General features: G+C 39.8%; 2 protein-coding genes across 2 annotated transcripts; both read left to right on the top strand.

Moving 5' to 3' along the window:
- The first annotated feature begins 5,495 nt into the window (after nucleotides 1–5,495).
- On the top strand, nucleotides 5,496–7,202 carry LOC123988782. The gene has a single exon (XM_046289527.1). The coding sequence runs from the start codon at nucleotides 5,496–5,498 to the stop codon at nucleotides 7,200–7,202; it is 1,707 nt and encodes a 568-aa protein (XP_046145483.1).
- Nucleotides 7,203–24,959: 17,757 nt separating this feature from the next.
- LOC114882451 lies at nucleotides 24,960–26,819 on the top strand. Its single transcript, XM_029199343.2, has one exon. The coding sequence runs from the start codon at nucleotides 24,960–24,962 to the stop codon at nucleotides 26,817–26,819; it is 1,860 nt and encodes a 619-aa protein (XP_029055176.2).
- Nucleotides 26,820–27,846: the final 1,027 nt, after the last annotated feature.

Raw genomic sequence — 27,846 nt, 5'->3', positions numbered from 1 at the left:
TGGTCTCTCAACATTTTGCCATAGTTCGCACCGTTTCCGAGGTATTTGCCTTTATACTGTTGGTGCGGCTTCGGAACTTTTAAATATTTTGATATATCTCGAAAACTACGCATAAGATCGAAAAATGTCATAGAACATAAATAGTAGGAAATTTAATTTCTTACAAAAATGGTCTCTTAACGTTTTGCCATAGTTCGCACGGTTTCCGAGATATTTGTCTTTATAATGTTGGTGCGGCTTCGGAACTTTTAAATATCTCGATATATCTCGAAAACTACGCATCTGATCAAAAAATGTCATAGAATGTAAATAGTAGGAAATTTAATTTCCTACAAAAAAGGTCTCCTAACATTTTGCCATAGTTCGCACCGTTTCCGAAATATTTGCTGATTTACCTCAGGGAAAGGAGCCTCACGGACATATTCCGAGATATTTCTTCTTCTTGTTGTTCTTGCCCTGCACAGCTGCGCTGGAAGTGGCATTTATAGCTCGGAATAGTGAATACTGCTTAGAATAGTGCAGAGTTACCTTAAAGAAAGGGGCCACGGTGATTCTGTATCTTTATAATGAGTGATGCCCACTTGGAAGTCGACCGATTGGACGCATTTCTTTTGGACGCCGTGCCGATTGGACGCGTTCCTTTTGGACGCCGGACCGATTGGACGCCGTGCCGTATGGACGTCGTGTCATTTGGATTCGTGCCATTTGTACGCCATATGTTTTAAAATCATTGCTTTTGGGAGTCGGCAGATGGTGGTATTGTTCGTCGATTTAAATTCCTTTGCTATTTGAATGCGTATGCATGCTGAAGTATATGATTACATATATCTACGGTCAAATAGTTATGTGTAACGTTTGACAGGTGTAGGTTATAGTGAAAAACATGTGGAAATTGAATGCAGTGACTTTCTTGCAAGATATGTCTGGAAATATGTTTAAGGTGATGCGAGCGTCGAGGCCGAACTTCGAATTCCGCGTCGGTCAAAGAGTCAACGTTTTATCGAAAATTAGGCCGAACAGAAACTGATTTCAGCGCCACCTCAGTTATTGCATCCAACTAACGGCATGCTATTCTACGTCACTTTTCGCATATACCTAAATGACACACGGATGCTACGATAGCTATATTATGTATGTCACCGCTAAAGTATAAAATACGATACTGCATACATCACCTAGGAAATGTATGAATGACATAACTCCTTCACCCAAATATTATATATACATTTCTTGTAATATAACATAAGCAAGGGAAGAATATTCCTACAAATCGAACACCTAAAGTTAGTTTTTTTTAAAATAATATGTCCCGATATTGTACTCCGAATTCCTACAAATCTTGCCCTTTTCGACAGAATAGGAGAATACTAATGTATGCACTGTTGGAGCATAGGCTTATTAGCGAGGGCGTCAAGGCAATTAGTCCAAATTGTATCATGTTTGGTATCATTTTAATCAGAAAAATCTCACCAATGCATTAGTAAAAGTTTCATTGAGAAAAAGGCAAAAGTAAAAAGGTTTTATCGTTGAATTAGTATTAGTCACACCGATACGTTTCGGCTCCACTCTTTGAATTCTTGGACCTCTATCTCATCCACTATCTGTCCCTTTCTATGTTCACGCTTAGCTGGAGCCGCATGTAAACACAGATTAGAACTTCAGATTAAAACTTCTTTATTGTTAGTTCTTTTTTTATGAAATTTTTACCAAATTGTTTGTGAAAAACTCCTGATTAAAATGATACCAAACACCACATAGTTTAGTGCCACGGAACTGATTGTTTAGAAGACAGAGTTCAGAAATAGCAAGTACTGTTATAAGTAAAAATTGTCCAAACCATATCGTGTTTGGTATTATTTTACTCAGAAAAACGTCACAAATATCTTGGTAAAGTTTTATAAAAAAAAAAATGAATAATAACAAACTTCAGTCGTTGCATTAATATTACCTCACTGATATATCCGATCCCAGATGTGCCCAGATCATATTACACTACTCGGCGAGCGAACTTCCCGGCATCTCAAGGAGTATACCCTCCAGTAGTGGGGATGAGTTTTTCATTTTCATTGAATCTTTACTACATATTCACTAAAATGCCGGGGCCTATTGATTTTTGGATATATTATAGAAATCGATATTTTAAACAACTTTTTCCTGTACATATAAATGATAGTCCAAAAATCATCGAAATCGGGGAGGACGTATTTGTTCTGCAGTTTTACCAAAAAAAAAAATAATAATAGCAATCAAAAATAATGATAGAAATAATGATCTCGTGACATATGGGTTGAAAATCGCTATCCTAGTCGATAGAACGTCGCGTGGGAAAGAAATTCACGCGTCAAAGTATATCGCCTCTTCCAGGCTCGAACGTTCCATTCTCCACGATACATTATATCGTCGTCGACGGTTCGGTCGACGCACACAGATTCAGATATACGAGCTGCGAATGAGCGCGCGGTCATGCGTAGAAAACGAACGAACTGCGCTCTACAGAATAAACGAGGAACTAAATTTCTGGTCTGTTGTACCTTGTTGACGTCTTTCGCGAATGAACAGTCAACGAAATCGTAGTTCTCAAAATACTTCTTCCTGGAGACTTGTACATCATCCCTTGGGTGCTCGTTTTATTCTATCCGACCCAAAGAATATTAGTCTGGTGCCTATTTGGACAAACTATCGGCAGAAATGTTTATATTACGAATAAATCAATCTAGGTGAGTCCGATCCGCCACCCAGATAGCCAAACCTGCGCATAGCAGATTCTGTCGGATTCTTGTTACTAGGTTTTGTAAGCAGAATGGCTACAGATTTGATGCAGGATCTGTTAAATACAGTTATTGCAGCAGATTGGCGGCAGAAATGTAACAAACCCTGCGTAAGAAACCGAACAGATTCTGCTACCATAACCTGTTGCCAAATTGGAGGCAGAAACAGAACAGAGTCTGCGCGCAGAGTGTGATGGCAGATTTGCGGCAGATTGGCAGCAGATCCTGCAACTTCAGCCATTTAAATTTTAAACGGAACAGTGACTATACATATAAGTGGTATTTAAAATCTTTTTCCGAACTACATGTGTTCAGGAATAAGAACTGTATAAATTTGATAGGGGCACAGGATATTTCTTTTCAATAACATGAATTGTAATACTACGAACAAAATAAAAAGAAAATTATAAATTATAAAATAAAATTATTGATAATTAATAAATTGCAATTAATTGTAATGCGTTAACTTTATTGAATAAGAAAAATGAAAGATACCATTATACATTTTTCATGTATACAGTATATGTACATTTATATATAATCTTCTGAAAAATTGTCATGATCAGATTGTGAAAAATGAATGTATAACATATATACAATACATTCACAGTTGTCCTTTTCTGGGGGGGGATAGGAAAGGGACGGATACTAAAAGAACTGTAAACAAAATATATAACAAAAAATAAAATATTTTATTTGGCAGAATAAATACAAAAATACCAACATTTGTTGCTAGGATAAGGAAAACTGCCAAAACCTTATCAGTATTCACAACCAAAAAATGTATATTTACAATGTCAACAATATACATAACAAATCAACATATAAATGTTGATATAAATAATATATAAATTCATAAAAATAAAAACATTTGTTACATAAAGATAAATAAAATGAGACTTCTGTTTCACTTACAACTTCCGTGTAGCTGTCTTCATCAATATTTTGAAATTCCGTCATTCCAGCCAGCGATGAAATTGGTAGTAACGCTGGCTTTAACGGAATTCCATGATGCTGGTGCAGCAGCTGCTGCTGCTGCTTCGCCACCTTCTCCAATAATGAATGGGGTTTCCTATAAAGATACATGATAATTATATATACTTTAATAACATGCAATCAATACTTACGTCACCATGGACTCCAGGTTGCCAATTTTTGTATATAGATCCCTGTAAACATTAATATTTGTAAGAAAATGTCCTTAAACATGTAACAAATTGAGGAATATATTCTTATTCCCAATATTGTATAGAAGAAGAATGAACATGCAACTTACCTTATTTGTAAATTTGTAGGTACCTTGCTGCATCCCTGGTTCAGGCCTGCTCTCCGCTGCATCTGGAATATGAAAACTTTGCGTTGGTGGTGCATATACTGTTGGAGGTGGCCTGTATGTGGTTGGTGGTGTGTGTGGCGAGTATATGTTTATGTTTGTTGGTGTGTATGTGCTTGTGTATGGCGAGTATGTGTCTAGTGATATGTATGTGTTCGTGTGTTCGTGTTGTCTATAATTAGATAGAACTTCATCGTTCACGCCCTCCAAGGTAGCCCTCAGGTCTGTTATGTCGTCGACGATACTTCCGGGGGCCACCTTTAAACGCTTTCGCGGTTCTTTGTCGGAGGACGTGGTTTGATACCGGGCCGGCTTGTTGGCCATCCTCTTCGGACGGTGTTCCATTTCCATCTGTAATAAATGAATATTGTAAGAAAATTTAAAATATGTATACATTCATATCCGCGATACATGTAATTGCAATGAATAAAAGTCATACTTACATTTGAATTCATCCTTGGCAATTGCACTTCTCTCCTGTAGTCCCTATAAAGAAATTGAAAAAAAAATCGCAGTAAAATGTATCCGAATTTCGCAGTCTGTACCGTCTCCGACGAGCCTCAGAACGGATAACAATCATCTGTGCGGTCGTTCCGTTATAAAACAAAAGACGATCCATCAATTTTCGCGGGAGGTATTTACATTGGTTGCAGAAATCAACGTGACGGAAATTCGCATCCAATAAACGCGTTTCCCGCAAAAACTTATACCAGAGACAGCGTTCAATCGTCTTATATCATTCGCTTTGTGTCGCTGAACGAACGAGAGTGCAGTGCAACAGGCGTCTTATTCGAATCGCATATTAATTAATATAAATTATTCATATATTTTATTTACTATTATAACTACTAACTACCATTTTTCTATTATCTACTAACCATTTTTTTCCATTTTTAAATTATATTGATTTTTTTCATATATTAACCACTGTTGGCGAAATTCCCCAAATTGTCGCAGAACACGAAGTTGGCAACGAAAGTATTTCGTCGGTGCGTCGTTACCGATAGCGGCAGCACCTCTCGGGCCCACTTTGTCCACGCGGAACCGGCACGATCCACGCCATGATCGATTCTTGTTCTTCTTGTACGATCGCTTGGTGTGAGAACACGTGCATCACAGACCACGCTATTTTGTACAAGTACGCCATTTTGACCACGCTTCGTGTAATTTCGCTGTCCACGCTATTCGCTCATGTATTCAGCACACGCATGGTTGTAAATAGTGTAAATAAACTCAATTATTAATCTAGTAAGGTGCGTGTTTCATTCTCCGCCCTCGCAGACCACGCTTTTCGGAAACAACCACAAATTATTTTTACTTACATTTATTTTTCATATACATATATTTACATTTACATTCCTAACATACATTTAATTTAATTAGTAATTTTAATTATGAGTTCCTTTAATTTTAAGTTATCTGTGACGAGGAAGCCGATATTTAAAATATCATCGACCAGACAGAGACGCAACATAAGGAATGAGGTAGGATCCAATAGTGTTGTCCCTTCGTTGGCTTCTCCTTCTTCTTCTTGTATTCAAGAGATCAATGCCCCTGTTAATCTGGCGGATGTTCCTTCATTCTCAACAGATTACGCAGATGGTATTGATGCCATCCATGGTGTAGATGTGGATTACAATTCTTCTTCCTCTTCTTCTTCTTTGTCTTCTTCAGTGTTGTGTAGTTCTAAAGCGGTTCCTGAAACTTCATTTCAGGAAAGTTTGGCTTCATATTGTGTGGATAACAATATTAATCATGTTCAGGGTAATAATTTACTTACCCTTCTTCGAACACATAGCTGCTTTAGCCATCTACCCAAGGATATTAGGACTGTCCTGGGTACTCCACGAACTTGTGTTGCAACATATGTTGTAGAACCGGGAGAGTATGTGCATTTTGATGTCGAAGCTGAAATTGTAAAATCTATCAGGAATGCTTCTTTTTCACCAGATAGTGAATTAGAATTAGATTTCAGCACAGATGGATGTGCTTTAGATAGAGCGGGAACAATCCATCTGTGGCCGATTCAGTGTATGATTAGGAACATACCTGATGCAAGGCCAATAGTTGTCGGCATTTATAGAGGATTGCAAAAGCCTAGTGATCCTAATAGGCTTTTCAATATGTTCATCATGAACATTACCCATATGCTTTCCAACGGTGGTGTTGATCTTGATGGTACTAAGATACCAATAAAATTAAGGTGCTTTATTGCTGATGCACCAGCAAGAGCTTTCATCCTTAACCACCGTGGACATACATCCAGCCGGCCCTGTTCTAAATGCAAAGTGTCTGGTACGCACAGCGAAGGTAGATATGTCTCCAATGGCATAAAGCATCTGCTTAGAACTGACAACCAATACTCTCAATGTGTAGATGAGGACCATCATAAAGAAGGTTGCAGTCCCTTATCATTACTACCTTTTGGAATGGTTTCCCAGGTTCCATTTGAATATATGCATTTGGTATGCTCGGGCGTCAGGAAAAAAATATTATCTGCATGGATAAGTGGAAAATTTTCACGTTTGTCCAAATTGCCAAGTAGCCATCTTGCTTGTATGTCTGCAAGACTGGACAAACTCAGAGAATTTTGCGCCTCTGAGTTTGGAAGACGCCCAAGATCTCTGGTGTATAATACCAAGTATAAAGCAACAGAGTTTAGGCAATTCCTTTTATACACAGGGCCGGTTGTGGCATATGGGCTCCTCAATGACAATTTATATACTCATTTCCTTTTCCTTCACACCGGTATTCGAATTTTAGCGTCACAATCTCCGTCGAGTCACTTTTTGAATTTTGCAGAGCTTGCTCTGAAAAAATTCGTCCATCGTTGTGAAGAGTTGTATGGCCCAAATTTTTGTTCCTATAATGTACATGGTTTTCTGCATTTGACCAATGATGTAAGACGTCTTGGTCCTTTCGATTCTTTTTCTGCTTTCCCGTTTGAAAGCAACATGCGAATTTTTAGAAAGTATTGTAGAAAGCCGGGCCTACCTCTGCAACAATTTGTGAACAGAATGGCGGAGATTCAGGCTCATGGAGCAAATAGGGTGAGGGTCGTTCCATCTTCTCATATTGAAGTATCTGTGCCTCTTGGTTGAGGTACTGATTTCCTCCAGTATCGTAGGATACACTTTAATGGCATGTCGTTCAGTCTTGATGTATGCGATAATTGCTGCATCTTGCGCGACGGTGCCATATGTATTCTGTCCTCCATTGCCGAGCACAGTAATACATTCCGCTTAGGTGTCAAGAAATTCACAGAGGTCGATGATATTTTTGATATCGGCATAAAATCCTCTGCGGTAGGTCTGTATAAATGTCGATATTTGAGCCCCGAATTTAATATTAGTCCACACGATGTTTGTTCAAAGTGTTTCAGAATGCCGTTTCCTGGAGACAACATGGACGACAATGAAGAGGACGAACAAGAAAGAAGAGAATACGCCGTGGCTGTGATGCTACATTCCGACAACATGTAAGATCGATATGTATATATATGTATTTTCCTACTGTTAGCGTTTCGAGTGTTGGCAGTGGGAAGGAATGCGGGCTTGATCGGTCGTGCCCCATCTAGGTTCATACGCATTTTCGGCCGTACTGCCAACTTTTCAAACACGAACAGTATTTATTTGAAATCATTAAATAAATAAATAAATGCAACATGTATTCATCTCTCTGCATTTCTTTCAATATTGCTATTGGTTTTACAGGCTACACTAAAGACGCGGGAAGGAGATGGCATTTAAATAAGAAATATATCCAGGATGAAGCGGCTTTAATTTTTAGGTATGACCCACTAAATGTTTTTGTTATTATAGTATTATTCTTACCATTATCCTATATGACAGGTTTGAAAAGTAACTACTTTTTCTGACCAATTTTCAGAAGCTACAACCTACCCTACGAATCAGGGTAAAGCAATGCTGACACAGGCGGTTCTGGTGTATATATAGGTAAGTACGAGGAGTAGGGTTTTTAGTGGGTATACGGAGTCCCACACTACCGGGCTTGCGGTCTCTGCCCGGTGTGCATAAAGCATTTTCCCCCTCCTCGCAAAAAAAAAAAACCCCTAGGAACCAACCCTCGTCAAAATGTTTTATCCTAACCTAACCCTAACCTAACCTCAACCTAACCAACCCTCGTCAAAAAGTTTGAAAACACCTCATTTAAAATTGGACCAAACGACGAGATTTTTTTAGAAGTTCTACACATGAATTTACTAACATATGTACTTTTGTTGTTTTAAAAAATTTCATTGTTCATAGTAACTTCTTCATTGCATTAATACTAATGAATTGTATACTTTCTTTTTTCAAGTACGGTAACCGAGAGGTTTCAAGAAGAAGCAACTGGATACGCGGTGCATACACCAGCACGCTCGCTTCAGCCCAAATGCAGTGGAGAAGAGGAATCACCACAACAAAGAAGAAATAAATAAAATACTAGCAGTCACAATTTTGGAATTCGATTACAAGTAATATAATTTCACATTTCTTCTCTTTGTTTGCAGTACTTACAATCCTGATTTCAAATTTTTGACTGACAGTATACTTCACAGAAATTGATAATATAAAAATGAACATCGAAATTATAAATATCTATTTTAAATTAATAAATACATATATATATGTCGGTTATTATGAAAGTGGTGTAAATAGAAATGTAAAAAACATTGAACTTGTCAGTTCTTATGTATTATGCCGTTCAATAGAACTGATAAATTTTGACTTATACCACATTCATAATAACTAGCACATATGTATATTAATAATAAAATAAAAATATTGTAATATTTCTTTTTTTCCCTTAAAAAAAAAGTAATAATAAGAATTTAAAGAGCTCATTTAAATGCCAGTATATGCACGTCCATTTAAAATTTAAATGGCTGAAGTTGCAGGATCTGCTGCCAATCTGCCGCAAATCTGACATTACAGTCTGCGCACAGACTCTGTTTTGTTTCTGTCGCCAATTTGGCAACAGGTTATGTTAGCAGGATCTGCTCGGTTCCTGACGCCAATCTGCTATATCATTCTGTACGCAGGTTCTGTTTGCAGAAACGCAGCCAAATGCGGAAACAGATGGCTATGGATTTGTAGACAGATTCTAGCAGAATCTGCTGCCAATCTGCATGCAAATTGCTATCTGGGAAGATATAGTGATAATGATATTGTTATTAAATGTACATTGATCTGTAGGAGGGAATCAGTATATTACATTATATCTAACTATCACTACCCGGCAGGTACAGCGAGAGGGAAAGATCGAGCTCGGGATGCTGTGAAGAGCGAGCGCGAGAGAGGGGATCAAAGAAGAAGCCGCGGGTCGGAATCCGGGAGAGAGCCGAGACGCGAGCGTAATGCGCCCGAGATTAGAGATCACTGGTTGAGGATCGCGCGTCATGTTAATGCGATTTTAATTGAATTAATTAAATTGATGAAAGGAAATTTAAAATGTAATAAAATTCAAAATTTATCAAAACCTAAAGTTTACAGAAAACTAGAATTGATGTTTCGTGTTTGAACAACCACATTAATATTATAATTCAGAATTCATACGAACCAAAATCTTGAATCTAAATTTGTCATGGAAATTAATTTTAAAGGTAACTAAATACAATTTTCGCGAAAGAAAGTTGGTGCAGATTGCTTTCAAGATTAATTATCGGAGAGAGAGGTAGATGTTCGGAAAATGTAACATGTATTAAAATTAGATTGTCGAAATTTGAATTTTAGATTAGTCACGAAAGCTAGCAGTTTTAAGCGCCTCGTTGAGCGGGTGGAAGGCTCGATCAAACGGGTGATGAACGGATTACGTCACCCGCTCGCAGGTAGCGGCCGAAACTGGGTCAATGGGTCAGCCGTCGGTAGGCGTCTAAAGCAGGGTATCCACCAGTATCAAACGCCCGTATCGTATCACCGTTCCGAACCCTTTCGAATAGGCAGACGTTGCCTCGTTGCATGCAACGGCATGCTGCGGCGCGGACAACATTTCTTCGTTTCTTGATATAAACGGTTAGGCAATAGGACTGGGCCACTACAGGCGAGGAGTTTCGTTTTGCTGCGTGACGTTCCAAAGGAACGGAAGCAACGGATCCATCCGAAAAATTTGTCGATTCTTTGCTGTTGCATCGAAGGAAAGGTTCATGCGTTGGCACTTGACATAGCGTTTCGTGCCGTCACTTGGGTTTCAATGTATTTGAAATCTTGCGGTATTATTGGATTCATTTCAAAAGCGATGAAATTATTTATGAATTTAATCTAATTTAATTTAGACAAATTTTATCGTCTAAATATATTTAAACAGATCAATTATCTTCGGTGCTACGCTGTACATAAAAGAGCAATGTTAATAATCACCTGTGTGATTATTGAAAAAGGACAATGTTAATTTTCCAGAGATTTTTCCGTTGCCGAGTATCGAAAGTTCTATTGGTCTGTGATACGGAGGCGAAGGAACGGGCCGATCCGAAAATTGTCGATTTCTTGTCGTTCAAAGGATTGGTTCGGAAACCACTTGAAACGTAAAAACAACATACCCAGACGAAGGCCCGAAATGCTATGTCAAGTGGAAACATGACACTTGAGGCACGAGATAATATGATTTGGAATTGGATACATCAGTGAGATAATACTAATGCAACGACTGAACTTTGTTATTTTTCATTTTTTTCTTAAAAAACTGTTACCAAGATATTTGTGACGTGTTTCTGATTAAAATGATACCAAACACGGTATGGTTTGGATAATTACACTAAAGAAACAGCATGCAGCAAATCGAAACTTCTCGCCTGTAGGAGTTTATTTCAAGACACGAAGAACTATTGTCCGAGCCGTAGCACGCCGTGGCATGCAACGAGGCAACGTCTGCCTATTCAAAAGGGTTCGGAACGGTGATACGATACGGGCGTTTGATACTGGTGGATACCCGGCTTAAAGGGGGTGCGAACGAACCGTGTTCGTGTACGAAGGGTCCGATGCTGCCGATCTGAAGGGGCTTCGCGCGCGATTCCTTTTTAGTCGCCTTTTACGACAAGCCAAGGAGGCTGGAGACCTATCCTGTAACCCCCCGCCTCCAGGGGAGAAATGTACATTGATCTGTAGGAAGGTATGAGTATATTACATTATATCGAATGCAGATATACTAATAGTGATATTGATATTAAATGTATATTACATATCTAATGCAGATATAGTAATAATTGTATTGTTATTAAATGTATATTACATATCTAATGCAGATATAGTAATAATGATATTGTTATTAAATGTATATTACATACCTAATGCAGATATAGTAGTAATGATATTATTACTAAATGTACATTGATCTGTAGAAAGGTATCAGTATACTGCATTATATCTAATGTAGATATGGTAATAATGATATTGTTATTGAATGTGTAACGACCCAGAGTGAGTACGTCACTGCACCGACTTGTAGGGAGAGCGGTTCCCTTAGAAGGCGACTCGTAATCAAAGTGTTAAGGATTTTAGGTTCGTGTGGTGTGCGGTTAAGGAGTGAAATCCAAACACTAATGTGCTAGAAACTGAATGAAAATATGTTTATTCAAGAATGAAAGGTAAGTGAATATTGAATTATAATACAAAGTTGCTAGTATCACAATAAGTGCGGCTAGAAATAGGAATACAGTAAGAAATTATAATTAGTTCGCCCTAGATTGGGAATACAATTGAAAAATATGTAATTAGTAATTAATATGTAAGTAAAAATTAATAATTGTAATTAATCGTTAGCGCTAACGCAAATGCGGCGTGGTCTTCTTCTACAGTCAACACTCTGTTTGTTTTCAACAATAATTATGGAAACTAAACTCCAGAGGTTTGTGCTAGACTATTGGAATCAAGTTAACCCTTCCTACAGGTCGCAATCGGTTTCTGGTTATACCAGAGCCGTGTTAAACGCAGGCCGTTCAAGGAGCTCCGCTCCTCGCTAGCTCTTTACACTTGAATGTTGGCTTAGCGTAACACCTGTGTAACACGTTGCGCACCGCGAATAGGAGGTCCACTGTTCCGTAGTCCTGCACGCCACCAGTGGAATAGTAGAAATTAGCTATAGCTCGCGCTCTATCGCTGCCTAGACAGTTCAGCGCAAGCTCTTCTCTACTAATCAGAGTGTTGTCTGTTTCAGACCGAGGTCTGAGAAGATCTGCGATGAAACTGTGCGGAACGCCTCTATTTATACTCAGATTTTGCTGAGTCGGCACTTTTTTTCCGCATAGAGTTCTTGGGGTAGCTGGGTTTTTCCCGTCACGTGGTGGTCCAGCATCCCCACTCTAGAATACTACCCCACCGTATGGTTACTGGGGTTGCGCTCGCGCGTGCGCGGTCGGACGTCGATAATTTATCGGTAAACTGTTTTACCGTCCGACTTATCGACTAAACTTTTATCGATTAATTCAACAAACTCGGTTATCGACGAAAAATGAAAATGTTTATTACAAAAACTTATACATTAAATATTAACAATAAAAATAAAATAAAATATTCTGTATAAAAAAATTGGTTATAATAAAGAAAAATAAAATTAAAAAGATATTGTGTTAAACTCCTGGGTCGTTACAACTTCCCCCGCGCGTTTGTCTCTTGTCCTCAAGAGACAAATGTTTTTTCTTTTTATGTTGCACAGGGCGCAACAGCATCTCTCCTCACTGTTTCTTGGAGAGGCTGACAGGACTCCGAAGTAGCGCATGACTTGCCCATGTTCTCGTCTTGGGTCCTCCTTTTTTGATTTTCCATAAGTTTTCCAATTAAATTCTGGAATATCTATTAAAGTTAACCTCCATTGTGGTGGTGGTGGTGGTGGTGGTGGTGGTGGTGTTGTTGTTTCTTTTTGTACTATATCTTCCTCCTGCACCGCTATCTTTGAAATTTTGTATAAAACAGATAATTAGTAAATGAAATAAATCTTTGATGATACAATTCTACCTCTCTGAATTGTTTTAAGGCTCTTCTTAGCTTTTTCAATCTTTCGCGTCTTCCAGCGCGCCGTACCATTTTTACTTTCTACGAGTTGAATTTAGCTGCGCGTGCGTAGCATCGCTCTCTATATCTCTCTTTCTCGCTCTTTGTTTCTGTCTCTTTCTATCTTTTTTATGCAACATGGCGGACTTGCGAGTCTGCGCATTAATATATCGAATAAAAATAAAAATGTTCCGAGCGAATTGAAAATGTTTTGTAGGATTTGAAATAAATGAACCTATTTGTTAAGAATAATAAAAATAATTGTACGTATATTTTAAATAATTAATATTATAATAATTTTACATTAATAAAATTTATTCAAAAATTTTGTCTAAACAAAATATTTCCGGGTCATGGGCAGGTAAAAGATATCCCTCATTAAAGGTTTCAATTAACTCTTGGTCCATATTTACAATCGCGTTTTGACAGTCACTACAGGCTACTGCTGGCTGCAGATTAGCGATTATTTGCCTGCACGAAACGCATATTGACTGTCTTATGCCCTCTTCTGTTTTTACGAAATGGTGAAGTCCTATATGGATCCAGTGTTTGCTGGCTTGTGGAATTACTTTTAATGCACATTCTGTGCATAGTCGTCCCATTCTTGGGTTGAATATGTATTCAAATGCTATTGAATTATCTTTTACGCATAACACATTTATGATGTTTGGAGTTTGGTGTGTCATATTTCTGTAACGTAAGTTATTTTTTTTTGTTATAATATATCGAAAATCTTAAATTATATCATGTATGCTTACTCTTTTTCCTTTTATTAAACTTTTTCTTTCTTTTTCTTCTATTTCTATTCTTTTTCTTATAATCTTATCAGATAGCGTCACTTTTACGAGTTTTACTTTAGTGTACTTTGCACAATATGGCGGTAGGTTCGAATTTTTGTTTGTGCGTATGCGCATTTTCCGAAAATCATATAGACTGGTATATCGATTTTCATTTTTGATCTATGTTGTAGATTGGCCGGTAGGCCCTCTTTAGTCTATCTTTGTGAACTATCCTAGTCTTTTTGGGACCTATCTGCAATTCTATGTTATTCTTTTCTATGTTTCTTAAAACTTTGTACGGTCCTGTATATTCTTTTTGTAGTTTACTTTTTCTTGGTGGGTTTAATAACATAACTTCTTCTCCCGTTTCATAATTAATTGGTCGTATTTTTCTATCGTAGTAGTATTTCTGTCTGTATTTTGATTGTTCTAGATTTGTTTTCGCTGTTTGCCTAATTTTGTGTAAATTTTGTAATAGTTTGTCTACATAATCTGGGTATGTATCTAAACTGTCAGTAGGTGTAAACTTTGATGGTAGCCTTGCTTTTTTTCCATATACTAGTTCATGAGGTGTGAATTTTGTCCCCTCATGAACGCTAGTGTTATATGAAAACATTGCTTGTTGTAGCCATTCATCCCAGTGTTCTTGTTTAGATATATAGTGTTTCAAGTATTCAACTAGAACGTGATGGCTTCTTTCCAGGGACCCGTTTGACTGAGGATGGAAGGATGATGTACGGTACGTCTGGATGTGGAAGATTTTAGCTAGCTTCTTAATAAGTGAGGATGTGAAGCATGTTCCCTGATCGGTGAGGATAGCTTTAGGACTGCCGAATTGGCATATGAACGAGTTGGTGAATGTTCTTGCGACGTCCTCTGATGTAGCTGATACAAGTGGAACTGCGACGGAGTACTTGGTCAAGTTGTCCTGTATGGTGAGGATGTAACTGTATCCTTTTTGCGTCATAGGTAAGGGTCCAAGAATATCTAAAGACACCTTATCGAATGCGTCTGAAGGAGTGTCTGTGATAACCATAGGCTCCTTATTCTTCATCCTTACTAACTTGGTTCTTTGGCAGCTGATGCATGATCTGATATAATCGGTAATTTCTCTCTTCATGTTTTTCCAATAATACTTGTTCCTGATCCTGAGGTAAGTTTTTCTAATTCCTTTGTGTCCTGCAACTGTGCTTTCATGATTTTCTTTAATTATACTTCTTCTTTCATCCTTAGGTGGAGTTTGGATTGTCCCTTTGCAGATGATGATGTTGATGTTTGAATCTGCAAAGATTACTTGAAGAATTGCTTTTAACCCTTGCTTGTCTGGCATGCTGCATTCCTGGATTTCTTTTTGAACTAACATGTGATGAAGAGCTTTAATTTTGTGTGGTAAATTTTCTTTATAATCTACTAATACTCCAAAAATTAACTTATTTTTAATTTTATATTCTGTGATACTGTCTTGTGGTTTAGAAATTTTAATCTTTTCATTTTCTATTAACTGTTTTGACTGGTAATCTTCAGGTTGTCCTTCTTTATTAATGAATATTACTGCTGTACCTCTTTTCATCCATAACTGGTCTTCGGTTTCTTCTATTTTGAATATGACTGGTTTATTGCTAATTATTTTTGGTTTAATTTGTTTAATCGTGGATGGTTGTTTAGGTCTGTCTTTTCTAATTTTGATAGGTGTGATAGGTGCTGATAATGTGTCACTTGAGGTTTCTTTTTCTACTTTTCTTTTTATTATAGGAGATCTTTCTCTTGTGCTTGAAGAGGAATCGATTCTGGGTGGTTCTCTGAAGATATGTTTAGGTAATATCGTTTCTTCATTGTATTCTTCAATTTCGTCTCCAATTATTACAGGTTCTTGAGTTACAGGTCGTTTCTGTGGAATAATGTATTTCTTTTCTTCTGGTGGTTGATGTACATCAACTGTAATTTGCTGTTCATTAGGTTTTCTTTTTTTCTTGATTTCTTCAGAAGAGTATGTTTTTATTCGTTTTCTTGGTTTTGATTTTGGTGGTTCTTCAGATATATCAGTTTCGTAATATTGAGACTCGTCTGAACTTGTATAGTCTTCTTTTATCCTTTTTCTTGCAGTTCTTCCTCTTTGAGATGGGCTTCTCTCTCGTATGTTATCTTTTCGGTATCTTTTCCTTATTTCAACATCTGTGGAGTCATCTCGTGGTCGTATTAAATGTTTGTGGCTGATTTTCTTCTTTTTAATTTCTCGTGAACTTGACGAGGTTGTTGGCCTTGGTCTTCTTGGATATTGATGCCATTCTTTCTTCCTTTTATGATTTTCAGACTCCGTTGTAGTTGTTGGTCTCGGTCTAGTTGTATACTGATGTGCTTCTTTTTTCTTTTTAAATTCCCTAGATTCTGACGTCGTTGTTTGTCTAGGGCGAGTGGGATATTGATGCCACTCCTTCCTTTTTTTGTGCTTGCCTGATTCTGAGGTGGTTGTTGTTTGTCTGGGGCGAGTGGGATATTGGTGCCACTCTTTCCTTTTCTTACGTTTCTTCTTTGATCCAGACGTAGATGAGTGCAGCCTTTTCGCATTTATTTGTAGAGCATTTATATCTTCGACAGGATTTCTGGATAGAGCATCAGCGTTCATGTTTTGCTTGCCTGGTTTATATTTAATCTCATAATCATACTCGCTCAATCTTAGTTTCCATCTCATGAGTCTTGATGTTGGATCTGAGAGACTGTTTAACCAGATTAAAGGTTTGTGATCTGTGATTAAATAGAATTTTCTGCCAAAAATATATGGTCTGAAATGATTTATTGCGAATATTACAGCAAGTAATTCCCTTTCTGTTGCGGAGTATTGTGTTTCCGGCTTATTCATTACTCTTGATGCGTATGCCACTGGCTGATCTTTTCCTATTTCTCCTTGACTTAGAACCGCTCCTACTGCTGTTCCGGATGCGTCAGTGGTTATATTAAACGGTCTCTCAAAGTCAGGATATTGTAGGATTGGCTTTTCGCATAATACGTTTCTTAAGAATTCGAAAGCTTGCTGTTGCTGGTTGGACCATTCGAATTTTTGCTCCTTCTTCGTCAAGTCAGACAATGGTTTAGCTATTTTAGAGAAGTCTTTAATGAAACGTCTATAATATCCGCACAATCCTAGGAACTGTCTGATATTTTTGACAGTTTTCGGAACGGGGAATTTTTGGACCGCTTCAACCTTTGCTGGGTCAGGTTTTACACCGTCTTCTGTAATTATATGGGCCAGGTATGCCACCTCTTTCTTTAAAAATTGGCATTTGTCAGGTTGTAAGCATAAATTTGCTTCTCTAAGCTTCGTCATCATCCTGTTGACCTTTATCTCGTGTTCTTTTAGTGAACTTGCATAAATTCCGATGTCATCGATGAACACGAATAGTTCCAGTCCTTGTAATCCGTCTAGGACGTTGTTCATCAGGCGCTGGAATGTGGCTGCAGCATTTTTTAAACCAAAAGGCATTCTATTGAATTCGAAATGCCCGAATGGTGTTGAAATTGCTGTCTTGTGCTTGTCTTCCGGATGCATAGGTGTTTGATGAAAACTAGATTTTAAATCAAACACGGAGAAGTATTTTGCGCTTCCCACTTGATCCAGGATATCCGTAATGTTGGGTAGTGGATAGGCATCGCTGATTGTTTTTTCATTTAATTTTCTAAAATCAATCACTAATCTCCAGCATTTATTTCCTTGTGAATCTTGTTTCTTTGGTACTATCCACAAGGGGGAGTTAAATGGTGATGATGAATGTTTAATGATTCCTTTTTCTAGGAGATCATTAACTTGGTGATTAATTTCATCTTTCAACGCATGAGGATATCTGTACTGCTTAACATTTACAGGCACCCCATCCGTCGTGATGATTCTGTGGTAGATTTTATTTGTTACTGGAAGTTTATCTCCGTCTATATAAAATCTGTCAGCGTGCTCTTTTACTATATCCTCTACATTAGTGAGTTCTTCTTGATTCAAATGATCTGTTTGTAATATTTTAAGAATTTCCTGAGCTCTTTTAGGTTCTTGATGGAATGTTTCTTCGTTCTGCGGTGCCTCTTCATACTGTTGCAGCTCTACTGCTGGCATTTCGATTTCGATGTCTTCTGCTCCAACGTTGATCGCATATAGAAATGCTATACCATCACGATTCGTAACTACAGCATTTCCCATATATATTTGTGGGTGAAGCTGTAATTTTGGGACAAAACCAGTTTTTATTTCAGTGTTTGATACTCTTATAGGTATCATGGTTTTTGTCCTAGATGGTATTACCACTGCTGGTTGCTTGAATGGTATTATATTGTTATTTATGATTAGTATAGATTTGGCGTAATTGATGCTGGCTCCACTGCTTTTGAAATACTCTGTTCCTAAAATTCCGTCTTGTTCTATTGGTAGTTCTTCAATGATGTGGAATATGGATTCAGTTTCCAATATCTTTACTTTGATGTATCCTGTTGTATAAATGGAGCTTTTAGTGATTCCATTTAATTGAAAAATTGCATCTGTATTTATAATAATTTCTTTTGAAATTGCTTGTTTTTTAATTATATTAATGTCTGACCCCGTGTCGACCATGAATAAGGCTTGCTGATTTTTGAAACTTTCGCTTACCAGCTCGACACTGGGAGATTTATTTATTTCTCCTAAGTTTAGGTACAAATTTGCCTTTTTACGTACCTGTTGTACTTGAGGAGTTTGCTGGGGTCTCTGGCTCTTGATACGTTCTTGATATGCCTTTTTCCGGCATTCATGAACTGTATGGCCAATGTTTTGGCAGAATTCACAAATTGGAGGTCTTGTTCGTGTCCAATTTTGACCTTGTCTCTGCGTAGGTTGATTCCTATAGGTTTGAGCTGGCTGCACAAAGTCCTGGGGGACTCCCGGTCTTGCTGGTTGGTCCTTAAACCAGCAAGTTTCCAAGGTGTGCCCGGACCTTTGGCAGTGTTGGCAGTGTTTTGCTGGCCAACGGGCCCTCGACATTGATTGCCTTTGGAACCGCTGACTGCAGCATACACTTGCGTTATGCCCGTATCCATAGCAGTTGTCGCATTGTTCGGCCGTAGTGAATCCCTGTGATAGCTTAGCTTTGGTCTGGCTTTCTATATTTTCTGCCTCGGCTACAATTGCTGCACTGATTGCTTCGTCGAGGCTGTTGAAGTTCTGATTTTTCATTCGGTTATATACTTCCTGTTTTAAACCGGTGAGGAAAGCTTTAATTGTATTAGTTTCCGACGATCGGTTGTATCCTTCGATGTTATCTGGGAATTCTAACTCGTTGCAGCTTTTAATTTGTAGTAGAAGTCCTGAGACGCGGCTGCCGTAGTCCACGACTGCCTCAGTTGGACCCTGTGCGATCCTTGCCATGTCGCCGCATAGCTGCATCGAAGTGAAGAGTGGTGCGAACCGTGATTTTATTACGGCAATCAGTTCCTCGATGGTGTCGTAGTCTCCGTTTAGTACCACTCTTGCTGCTTGCCCGTAGAATTTGTTCTTGATTAATTGTACCAATCCATACTCAGCATTCGGAGAGATTATATTCTTCGCTTTGAAACAGCTCTTTGCAAACTGATAGACTGGTATGTTGCGGCCGTTGAATGCTGGTACGATGTCTGCTGCATCGCGAATACTGATCGGTCGGCTTCCTTCAGTCGATCCGTTGGCTGATCCGCTGGCTGATGCGCTGGCTGGTTGATCGGCTATTCCGTTTGGCACCTTGATTTTTGCTTATTGATATAGTATATATGTATGTGTATTATGTATTATATATTTGTTTTTTTTTTTCTCTCTTTTTTTTTTTATTCTTGTACTTTACTTTTTATTTGTATTTGTCTGTTTCTAGGCTAACCATTAATGTCCGCAGAGATACGATTTCTCCTTACCACTCGAACAATCCCACCGCTGTCACCAAATTTTTATTTACTATAACTACGTGTAACGACCCAGAGTGAGTACGTCACTGCACCGACTTGTAGGGAGAGCGGTTCCCTTAGAAGGCGACTCGTAATCAAAGTGTTAAGGATTTTAGGTTCGTGTGGTGTGCGGTTAAGGAGTGAAATCCAAACACTAATGTGCTAGAAACTGAATGAAAATATGTTTATTCAAGAATGAAAGGTAAGTGAAAATTGAATTATAATACAAAGTTGCTAGTATCACAATAAGTGCGGCTAGAAATAGGAATACAGTAAGAAATTATAATTAGTTCGCCCTAGATTGGGAATACAATTGAAAAATATGTAATTAGTAATTAATATGTAAGTAAAAATTAATAATTGTAATTAATCGTTAGCGCTAACGCAAATGCGGCGTGGTCTTCTTCTACAGTCAACACTCTGTTTGTTTTCAACAATAATTATGGAAACTAAACTCCAGAGGTTTGTGCTAGACTATTGGAATCAAGTTAACCCTTCCTACAGGTCGCAATCGGTTTCTGGTTATACCAGAGCCGTGTTAAACGCAGGCCGTTCAAGGAGCTCCGCTCCTCGCTAGCTCTTTACACTTGAATGTTGGCTTAGCGTAACACCTGTGTAACACGTTGCGCACCGCGAATAGGAGGTCCACTGTTCCGTAGTCCTGCACGCCACCAGTGGAATAGTAGAAATTAGCTATAGCTCGCGCTCTATCGCTGCCTAGACAGTTCAGCGCAAGCTCTTCTCTACTAATCAGAGTGTTGTCTGTTTCAGACCGAGGTCTGAGAAGATCTGCGATGAAACTGTGCGGAACGCCTCTATTTATACTCAGATTTTGCTGAGTCGGCACTTTTTTTCCGCATAGAGTTCTTGGGGTAGCTGGGTTTTTCCCGTCACGTGGTGGTCCAGCATCCCCACTCTAGAATACTACCCCACCGTATGGTTACTGGGGTTGCGCTCGCGCGTGCGCGGTCGGACGTCGATAATTTATCGGTAAACTGTTTTACCGTCCGACTTATCGACTAAACTTTTATCGATCAATTCAACAAACTCGGTTATCGACGAAAAATGAAAATGTTTATTACAAAAACTTATACATTAAATATTAACAATAAAAATAAAATAAAATATTCTGTATAAAAAAATTGGTTATAATAAAGAAAAATAAAATTAAAAAGATATTGTGTTAAACTCCTGGGTCGTTACAAATGTATATTTCATATCTAATGCTGTTCGGGATTAAGTGCACGTCAATTTAAATTAGGCAAAGTTATGCCAAACGCCGAAAAACCTTCGGCGTTATCAGCGCGCTCACGATTGTAAAAACCGCCACGCGGCGATGATCGAACTACTATTTCGCTATTCACCAGAGCAAACAAGTTATTATTACAAAGTTTTTGATCACGCGACTAACTCGCACTGTACTTCGACTGAAAGTACATTTATAAAACCGCTTGCCTTTATTAATTAAAGACTTTGTAGTGTAAAGTGACTAAACACTACCCCTTTTGTTATTAAATTATATTACGTACATTAAAAGTGTTTATAAACGTTATTAAACTCCTTCCTTCCTTACTAAAATTACCAGTATTTTGCCCAGACGAAAAATTTATTCTTTGCGCGCAACAAATGGTTCTTCGAGCCGGATAGTAAGGAAATAAAGGAAGTGCAGTGCCGCATAAAAACAATTAGATTAGTGTGGTGAACATTAAAATCGCGAAAGTTCAAAAATTTAAGCCGGATTAAATCGGCAGAACAAAGGATCTTGCACCTGACGTTCGAACTCAACCGACATCGCGACCTCCGCCGATAAACATCGGAGGACGTTCACGCGCTTCGCTACGCGAAAACAGTGATGTGTTTGTTAAAGTTCACCTTGCGGTTAAAGTACGTTTATTTTTCAAAATCGTAATATAACAATATCATGGATCCGTTAATCCGTGAAAACAAAGTGCACGCACGTTTAATAAATAATGCACTCAGCAATTTTAAAAAACTGGGGAAGGCTAATCACACCCCTGCTGTGATTCGCGGACGTCTCTCTTTGCTGAAGGACTACTGGAACAAATTTCAAGCCACGCACATTCAGATTGAGGTTGCTGCAACTGAGGAGGAGATCAGGACAAATTCCTACTTCCCCGAGGACATCTTCGGCAATACGGAAGTGGCTTTCCTCTCCGCCCTCGACGCTCTGACGGCAACCTTACCTGCGGACAACGAAGCAGCAAGTAACCTGTAACTTGTAATATAAGCTCCGTTTCTTGTCATCGCGAATCTGCGCCGTCTGTCAAACTCCCTCGCATTGAATTGCCTAAATTTTCCGGGGATTATACCGAGCGGGAAAACTTTAGAGATCTCTTTCACGCATTAGTGAGTTCAAATGAAGCGTTGTCCGACGTGCAAAAGTTGCACTATTTAAAAGCAAGTTTGACCGGTGCAGCGTCTTTATTGTTAAAAAATGTTTCCACTTCCACGGCGAATTACGAAGCAGCGTGGAGGTTATTGACAGACAGATACGCGAACGAGCGCGCTCTCATAAACGCTCATTTAAAAATGTTATTTGACTCACCCCCGATCGGATCTGCCGTTTTAAACGATCTAAGGAGCTTAAGTGATAGATCTCGCGCCGCTTTAACGGCATTAAAGAATTTATCGCGTCCGGTCGAATACTGGGACGACGTGGTCATTTTTCATTTCGTCCGTAAGCTGGATAAAGAGTCCCATCGGGGGTGGGAGATGCATATGGGCGAAGACGAGTTGTATCCATCCCTCGCTGATTGGGATGCGTTTATTAACGTTCGAATTCGCACCTTAGAGTCGTTGGCGTCTTCGCGCGGTGAAGAAAACAGCGCCTGCAAAAGTAAAACAGGGCCAATTAAAACAGTTAAATCTCATTTAAATGTGTCTGAAACGCAATGTATTGCGTGCGGTTCTGATCACGCGTTGTTCCGATGTAACGTGTTTCGCGGACAATCAGTCGAGCAGCGTTTGTCTCTTGCGCGCGAACACCGGCATTGTTTCAATTGTTTGCAAAAGGGTCATTTTCCGGCTGCCTGCTCTAGCAAACGTCGTTGTTCTATCTGCAAGGGGCGGCACCACACACTTTTGCATTCTGAACGTAAACCCGCGATAAATCAAACGGGGAATAAAAGTCGCGAATCGACTAATAACGCGGCATCTCAAAGAATTCAAAATTCGAGCACGGCAACGAACACCGACGATAACACGGATGACACTTCAGTGTCAGAGCCGGTAAACACGCATTGCGGTTCCGCGTGTCGGGAAAAAAGAGTTGTTCTCGCTACTGCGTGGGTCAAAGTCGACACTCCTGGAGGTCGACACGCTATAATTCACGCGTTAATTGATCCCGGTACAATGGCAACAGTACGTTCGTCGGCAAATATATTATTGCAGCCGTGCCAGGGTAAAGGGCCTGTGATTCCTTTACGCGCGTTTATACTTAAAAAACTGACGAATTACCGCACTAATTCGGTGTGTCAGTCCGATAAATGGACGCGTTTACGCGATCTCGAGTGGGCCGACCCACTCTCTAACAATGATGCTCCCATCGAACTTATTATCGGGGCAGATTATTACGGCGCGATTCTACTTGAAGGGCTTCGTAAAGGCTCTCGTACAGAACCGGTCGCGCAAAATACTATGTTTGGATGGGTGTTGACTGGTCCCATTCCGTCAACTGATTCCCAAGCAATGCAAGTGCATGTGCACTACGGCGACATTAACGCCGAAATTAACGACACATTAAAAAAGTTTTGGCAGGTAGAGGCGCCTCCGCTCGTTACTTTTCTTTCCGACGTAGATAAGAAATGTGAGGAGCATTTTCGTAGCACTCACTCGCGTCAACCAGATGGTAGATACACGGCGAGATTGCCCTTCAAATCAGAACCGCCTATTGATATCGGGTCTTCTAGAAATTTCGCGGTCGCTTACTTTTACAAATTAGAAAAACGATTTGCTCGCGATTCGGAACAAGCCTCGGCGTACCACGCGTTTCTCGAAGAGTATTTGAAGTTAGGACACATGCGGGAAGTCAGTGAAACAGAAACGACTTCCAATCAAACCGTGTATTTTTCACATCACCCGGTTATTCGGCAAGAAAGTAGCACGAAGCGCTTGAGAGCGGTCTTCAATCAAACAGGTCGACTCTAGATGATCACCTACTGGTCGGTCCTAAATTGCAAGCCGACATTACGGCAATCATTTTGCGCTGGCGTACGCATCGGTTTGTTTTCGCGGCCGACATCGCGAAAATGTTTCGTCAGATTTGGATCGATGCTCGGGACATCGCGTATCAAAGGATCGTCTGGCGATCGAACTCAGACGAAGCGCTCAAAACTTATGAGTTACTTACCGTCACTTATGGTACGGCGCCAGCTTCCTTTCTCGCTAATCGCGTAATTAAGCAGCTCGCATTGGACGAAGGAACTAATTTCCCGTTGGCGGGAAATCTTGAATGACTGCATTTACGTGGACGATGCACTTTTCGGGGCGGATGATCGCGTACTGGCGCTCCAATTACGTCAGCAGGTGACGGAACTCCTGCAAAACGGGGGTTTCCATTTAAGAAAATGGGCGAGTAATTGTCCGCAATTATTAACAGGCATTCCTGATGATGAACACGAGCTGGCCGCTAGCCGCTCATTTCAAGATTCTGAAGGGTTAAAAATGCTTGGCCTTCTTTGGCAACCGAATACGGACGAATTCCGATTTAAATTAAAAATCGATCTCGCGAATACGGCTAATCCGACTAAGCAAGTCATTTTCTCTAGCGAAAATCTTCGATCCGTTGGGTTGGATCGCTCCAGTCGTAATCGTAGCCATGATTTTTATTCAAAAGCTATGGGTGGCCAAGCTTGATTGGGACGACCCGTTACCACTGGAGTTGACCAAACAATGGCGCGAATATGCAAAGGAATTTAATGAACTACCGAACGTTTTCATACCGCGATGGGTCGGGATCGATAATGATTCCCGGAGTTACGAAATTCACGGCTTCGCTGATGCCTCTCAAGACGCGTACGCAGCCATAATTCATTTATGCGTAATCAACGTCGCGATTGAGACCACGGTACATTTATTGCTCTCGAAGACTAAAGTAGCTCCATTGAAGCCACTCACAATTCCGTGTCTCGAGCTATGCGCTTGCCTAATAATGACGCGCTTGATTGAACACGTGCAAGTTACATTAAAACTTAATAATTGCCCGGTGTACTGCTGGACCGATTCAACAGTATCACTCGCGTGGATACATAAAGAACCAAGCGAATTAAAAACAATTACTGCGCATCGGGTCGCAGAAATTCAAAATCGCGTGTCTAACGATAATTGGCGACATGTACCTTCGGGTCATAATCGCGCTGACTGCGCCTCACGTGGTCTATCGGTGTCACAACTGCTTCAACACGCCCTTTGGTGGCACGGCCCTTCCTGGCTTATACAAGCTCCTAATGAGTGGTCAGAAAGTAAGCCTGCGGTCCCGGGGGAAGCTGAAGCAGAGGTTAAAAAGAATATCAGCGTGTTGCACGTTCAATCGGAGACGGAATGGGATCTGCCAATGCGCACATCTTCATGGCGAAAACTTTTACGCATCACAGCGTACGTTTTCCGATTTACCTCGCGAAATAAAGGGAATCGATATCCAGACACGGTTATTACCGCAGCTGAGATCCTCGCGGCGCGTAAATTCTGGATCACGTACGTCCAGACTCGGCATTATCGACGGGAAATAGCGGCTATGCTTAAGGGCGAATCCCTGTTAAAAGCTAGCCCGTTACTTCGGCTTAATCCGTTTCTTGGCGAAGATGGTACTGTCCGTGTTGGCGGGCGGTTGCGCAACTCAGAACTTCCGCAACGCTTTCCGATAATATTACGCAGCAAGGTACGAATCACCGAACTCATCATCGCTGATTGTCACGAGAACACGTTACATGGGGGCATGCAGTTAATGTTAAATGTATTACGGGAAACGTTTTGGATCGTCAACGCCCGACGGCTAGTTAAAGGCCACATTCATAAATGCGTCACGTGCGTGCGTTGGCGGGCAGTCACCGCAAGTCAACAAATGAGCGACTTACCTGCGGTTAGAGTCACTCCATCTCGAGCGTTCGTCCATTGCGGCCTGGATTATGCAGGACCGTTCTCTGCTCTCGCGTATCGTGGACGTGGGCAAAGGGCGCAAAAGGTTTACATCGCTCTTTTCGTTTGTTTGGCGACTCGCGCTATCCACCTCGAATTGGTGCGCGACTACTTCACTTCAGCGTTTCTAGCGGCATTTGAACGCTTCACATCTCGCCGCGGATTGCCTACGAATTTATATAGCGATAATGGGACTAATTTCCAAGGCGCTAATAAAGAATTAATGAACGCATTTAAACAAGTAACGGCAGACACTGACCTTCGTTCACGTTTAGCTGCCGATTATATCACGTGGCGCTTTATTCCGCCTGCAGCTCCTCATTTTGGAGGAATCTGGGAGGCAGGGGTCAAAAGCGTTAAGACCCATCTGCGACGCATGCTCGGCGATCGAACATCTACTTGCGAGGAACTAACTACGCTCCTCTGTCGCATCGAGGCATGTTTAAATTCACGCCCTTCGACACCTTTAAATCATGACCTCGAGTCATGTGAGGCTCTCACTCCAGGTCACTTTCTCGTGGGCGCAGCTCTAAAATCGGTTCCGGTGCCATCTGTACTGGAAATCAACGAGAATCGATTATCTAGATGGCAACTCGTTCAACAGCTCACGGAAAAGTTCTGGAAAGCATGGGCTAACGATTACTTACACACATTACAGGCGCGATTGAAGTGGTGTAGTCGCGTCCCCAACCTCAAAATCGTGGACTTAGTTCTACTTAAGAGCTCGACGCTTCCCCCGGCGAAATGGGAACTAAGTCGGGTGACCGAATGTCATCCTGGTAACAACGGCCTCATTCGTGTAGTAACCGTAAAGACTGCACATTCGCAATATGTCCGTCCGATCGCTAGGTTATGTAAATTACCGATTAGCCATTAAGATTTATTAATTTACTTGTATTATATTATTTTTCTATTTTTCTATTTTTCTACATTAATTATATATATTAATTTCTCATTATTGTAGATGTAAGATTGTATAAAACACTTACCGGGATAGAAACTACGCAGCAAGATACGACGCATCAATGAAATGTACTCGTCACTACGTTCTATTCATTAGTATTGTAATGACGTCATCTGTCGCGGTCGCACGACACCGCGAGGCGGGCGGTTTGTTCGGGATTAAGCGCGCGTCAATTTAAATTAGGCAAAGTTATGCCAAACGCCGAAAAATCTTCGGCGTTGTCAGCGCGCTCACGATTGTAAAAACCGCCACGCGGCGATGATCGGACTACTATTTCGCTATTCACCAGAGCAAACAAGTTATTATTACAAAGTTTTTGATCACGCGACTAACTCGCACTGTACTTCGACTGAAAGTACATTTATAAAACCGCTTGCCTTTATGAATTAAAGACTTTGTAGTGTAAAGTGACTAAACACTACCCCTTTTGTTATTAAATTATATTACGTACATTAAAAGTGTTTATAAACGTTATTAAACTCCTTCCTTCCTTACTAAAATTACCGGTATTTTGCCCAGGGGAAAAATTTATTCTCTGTGCGCAACAAATGCACATATAGTAATAATGATATTGTTATTAAACGTATATTACATATCGAACGCAGATATAGTATTAATAATATTGTTATTTAATGTATATTACATATCTAATGCACATATAGTAATGATTATATTGTTATTAAATGTACATTGTTGTAACGAACCCCTCTTAGTTTGGGACTCGAAAATTGTTACGTTTAGATTAAATGAAATGATCACTTAAATCCATCGTGTTAATGGGCGGATATCTGATTTGTTTTATTTGGACGAACGCAGTTTACACAATTAGTTACGAATGGATGACGACGTGCTAACCCGATGGGTCGTTTTTTAAACAAGGAACTGTTGATCTGTTATCGAGAATTTGAAACGAGAAATTTTCACCCTTTACTGATTTGAG

Source organism: Osmia bicornis, unplaced genomic scaffold (assembly GCF_907164935.1).
Source record: "Osmia bicornis bicornis unplaced genomic scaffold, iOsmBic2.1, whole genome shotgun sequence".
Lineage (NCBI taxonomy): Eukaryota > Metazoa > Arthropoda > Insecta > Hymenoptera > Megachilidae > Osmia > Osmia bicornis.
This window is presented reverse-complemented; position numbering and strand designations above follow the sequence as displayed.

Coding starts and splice junctions, on each gene's coding strand:
- LOC114882451 (XM_029199343.2), top strand. CDS start 24,960: ATGACGCGCTTGATTGAACACGTGCAAGTTACATTAAAACTTAATAAT.
- LOC123988782 (XM_046289527.1), top strand. CDS start 5,496: ATGAGTTCCTTTAATTTTAAGTTATCTGTGACGAGGAAGCCGATATTT.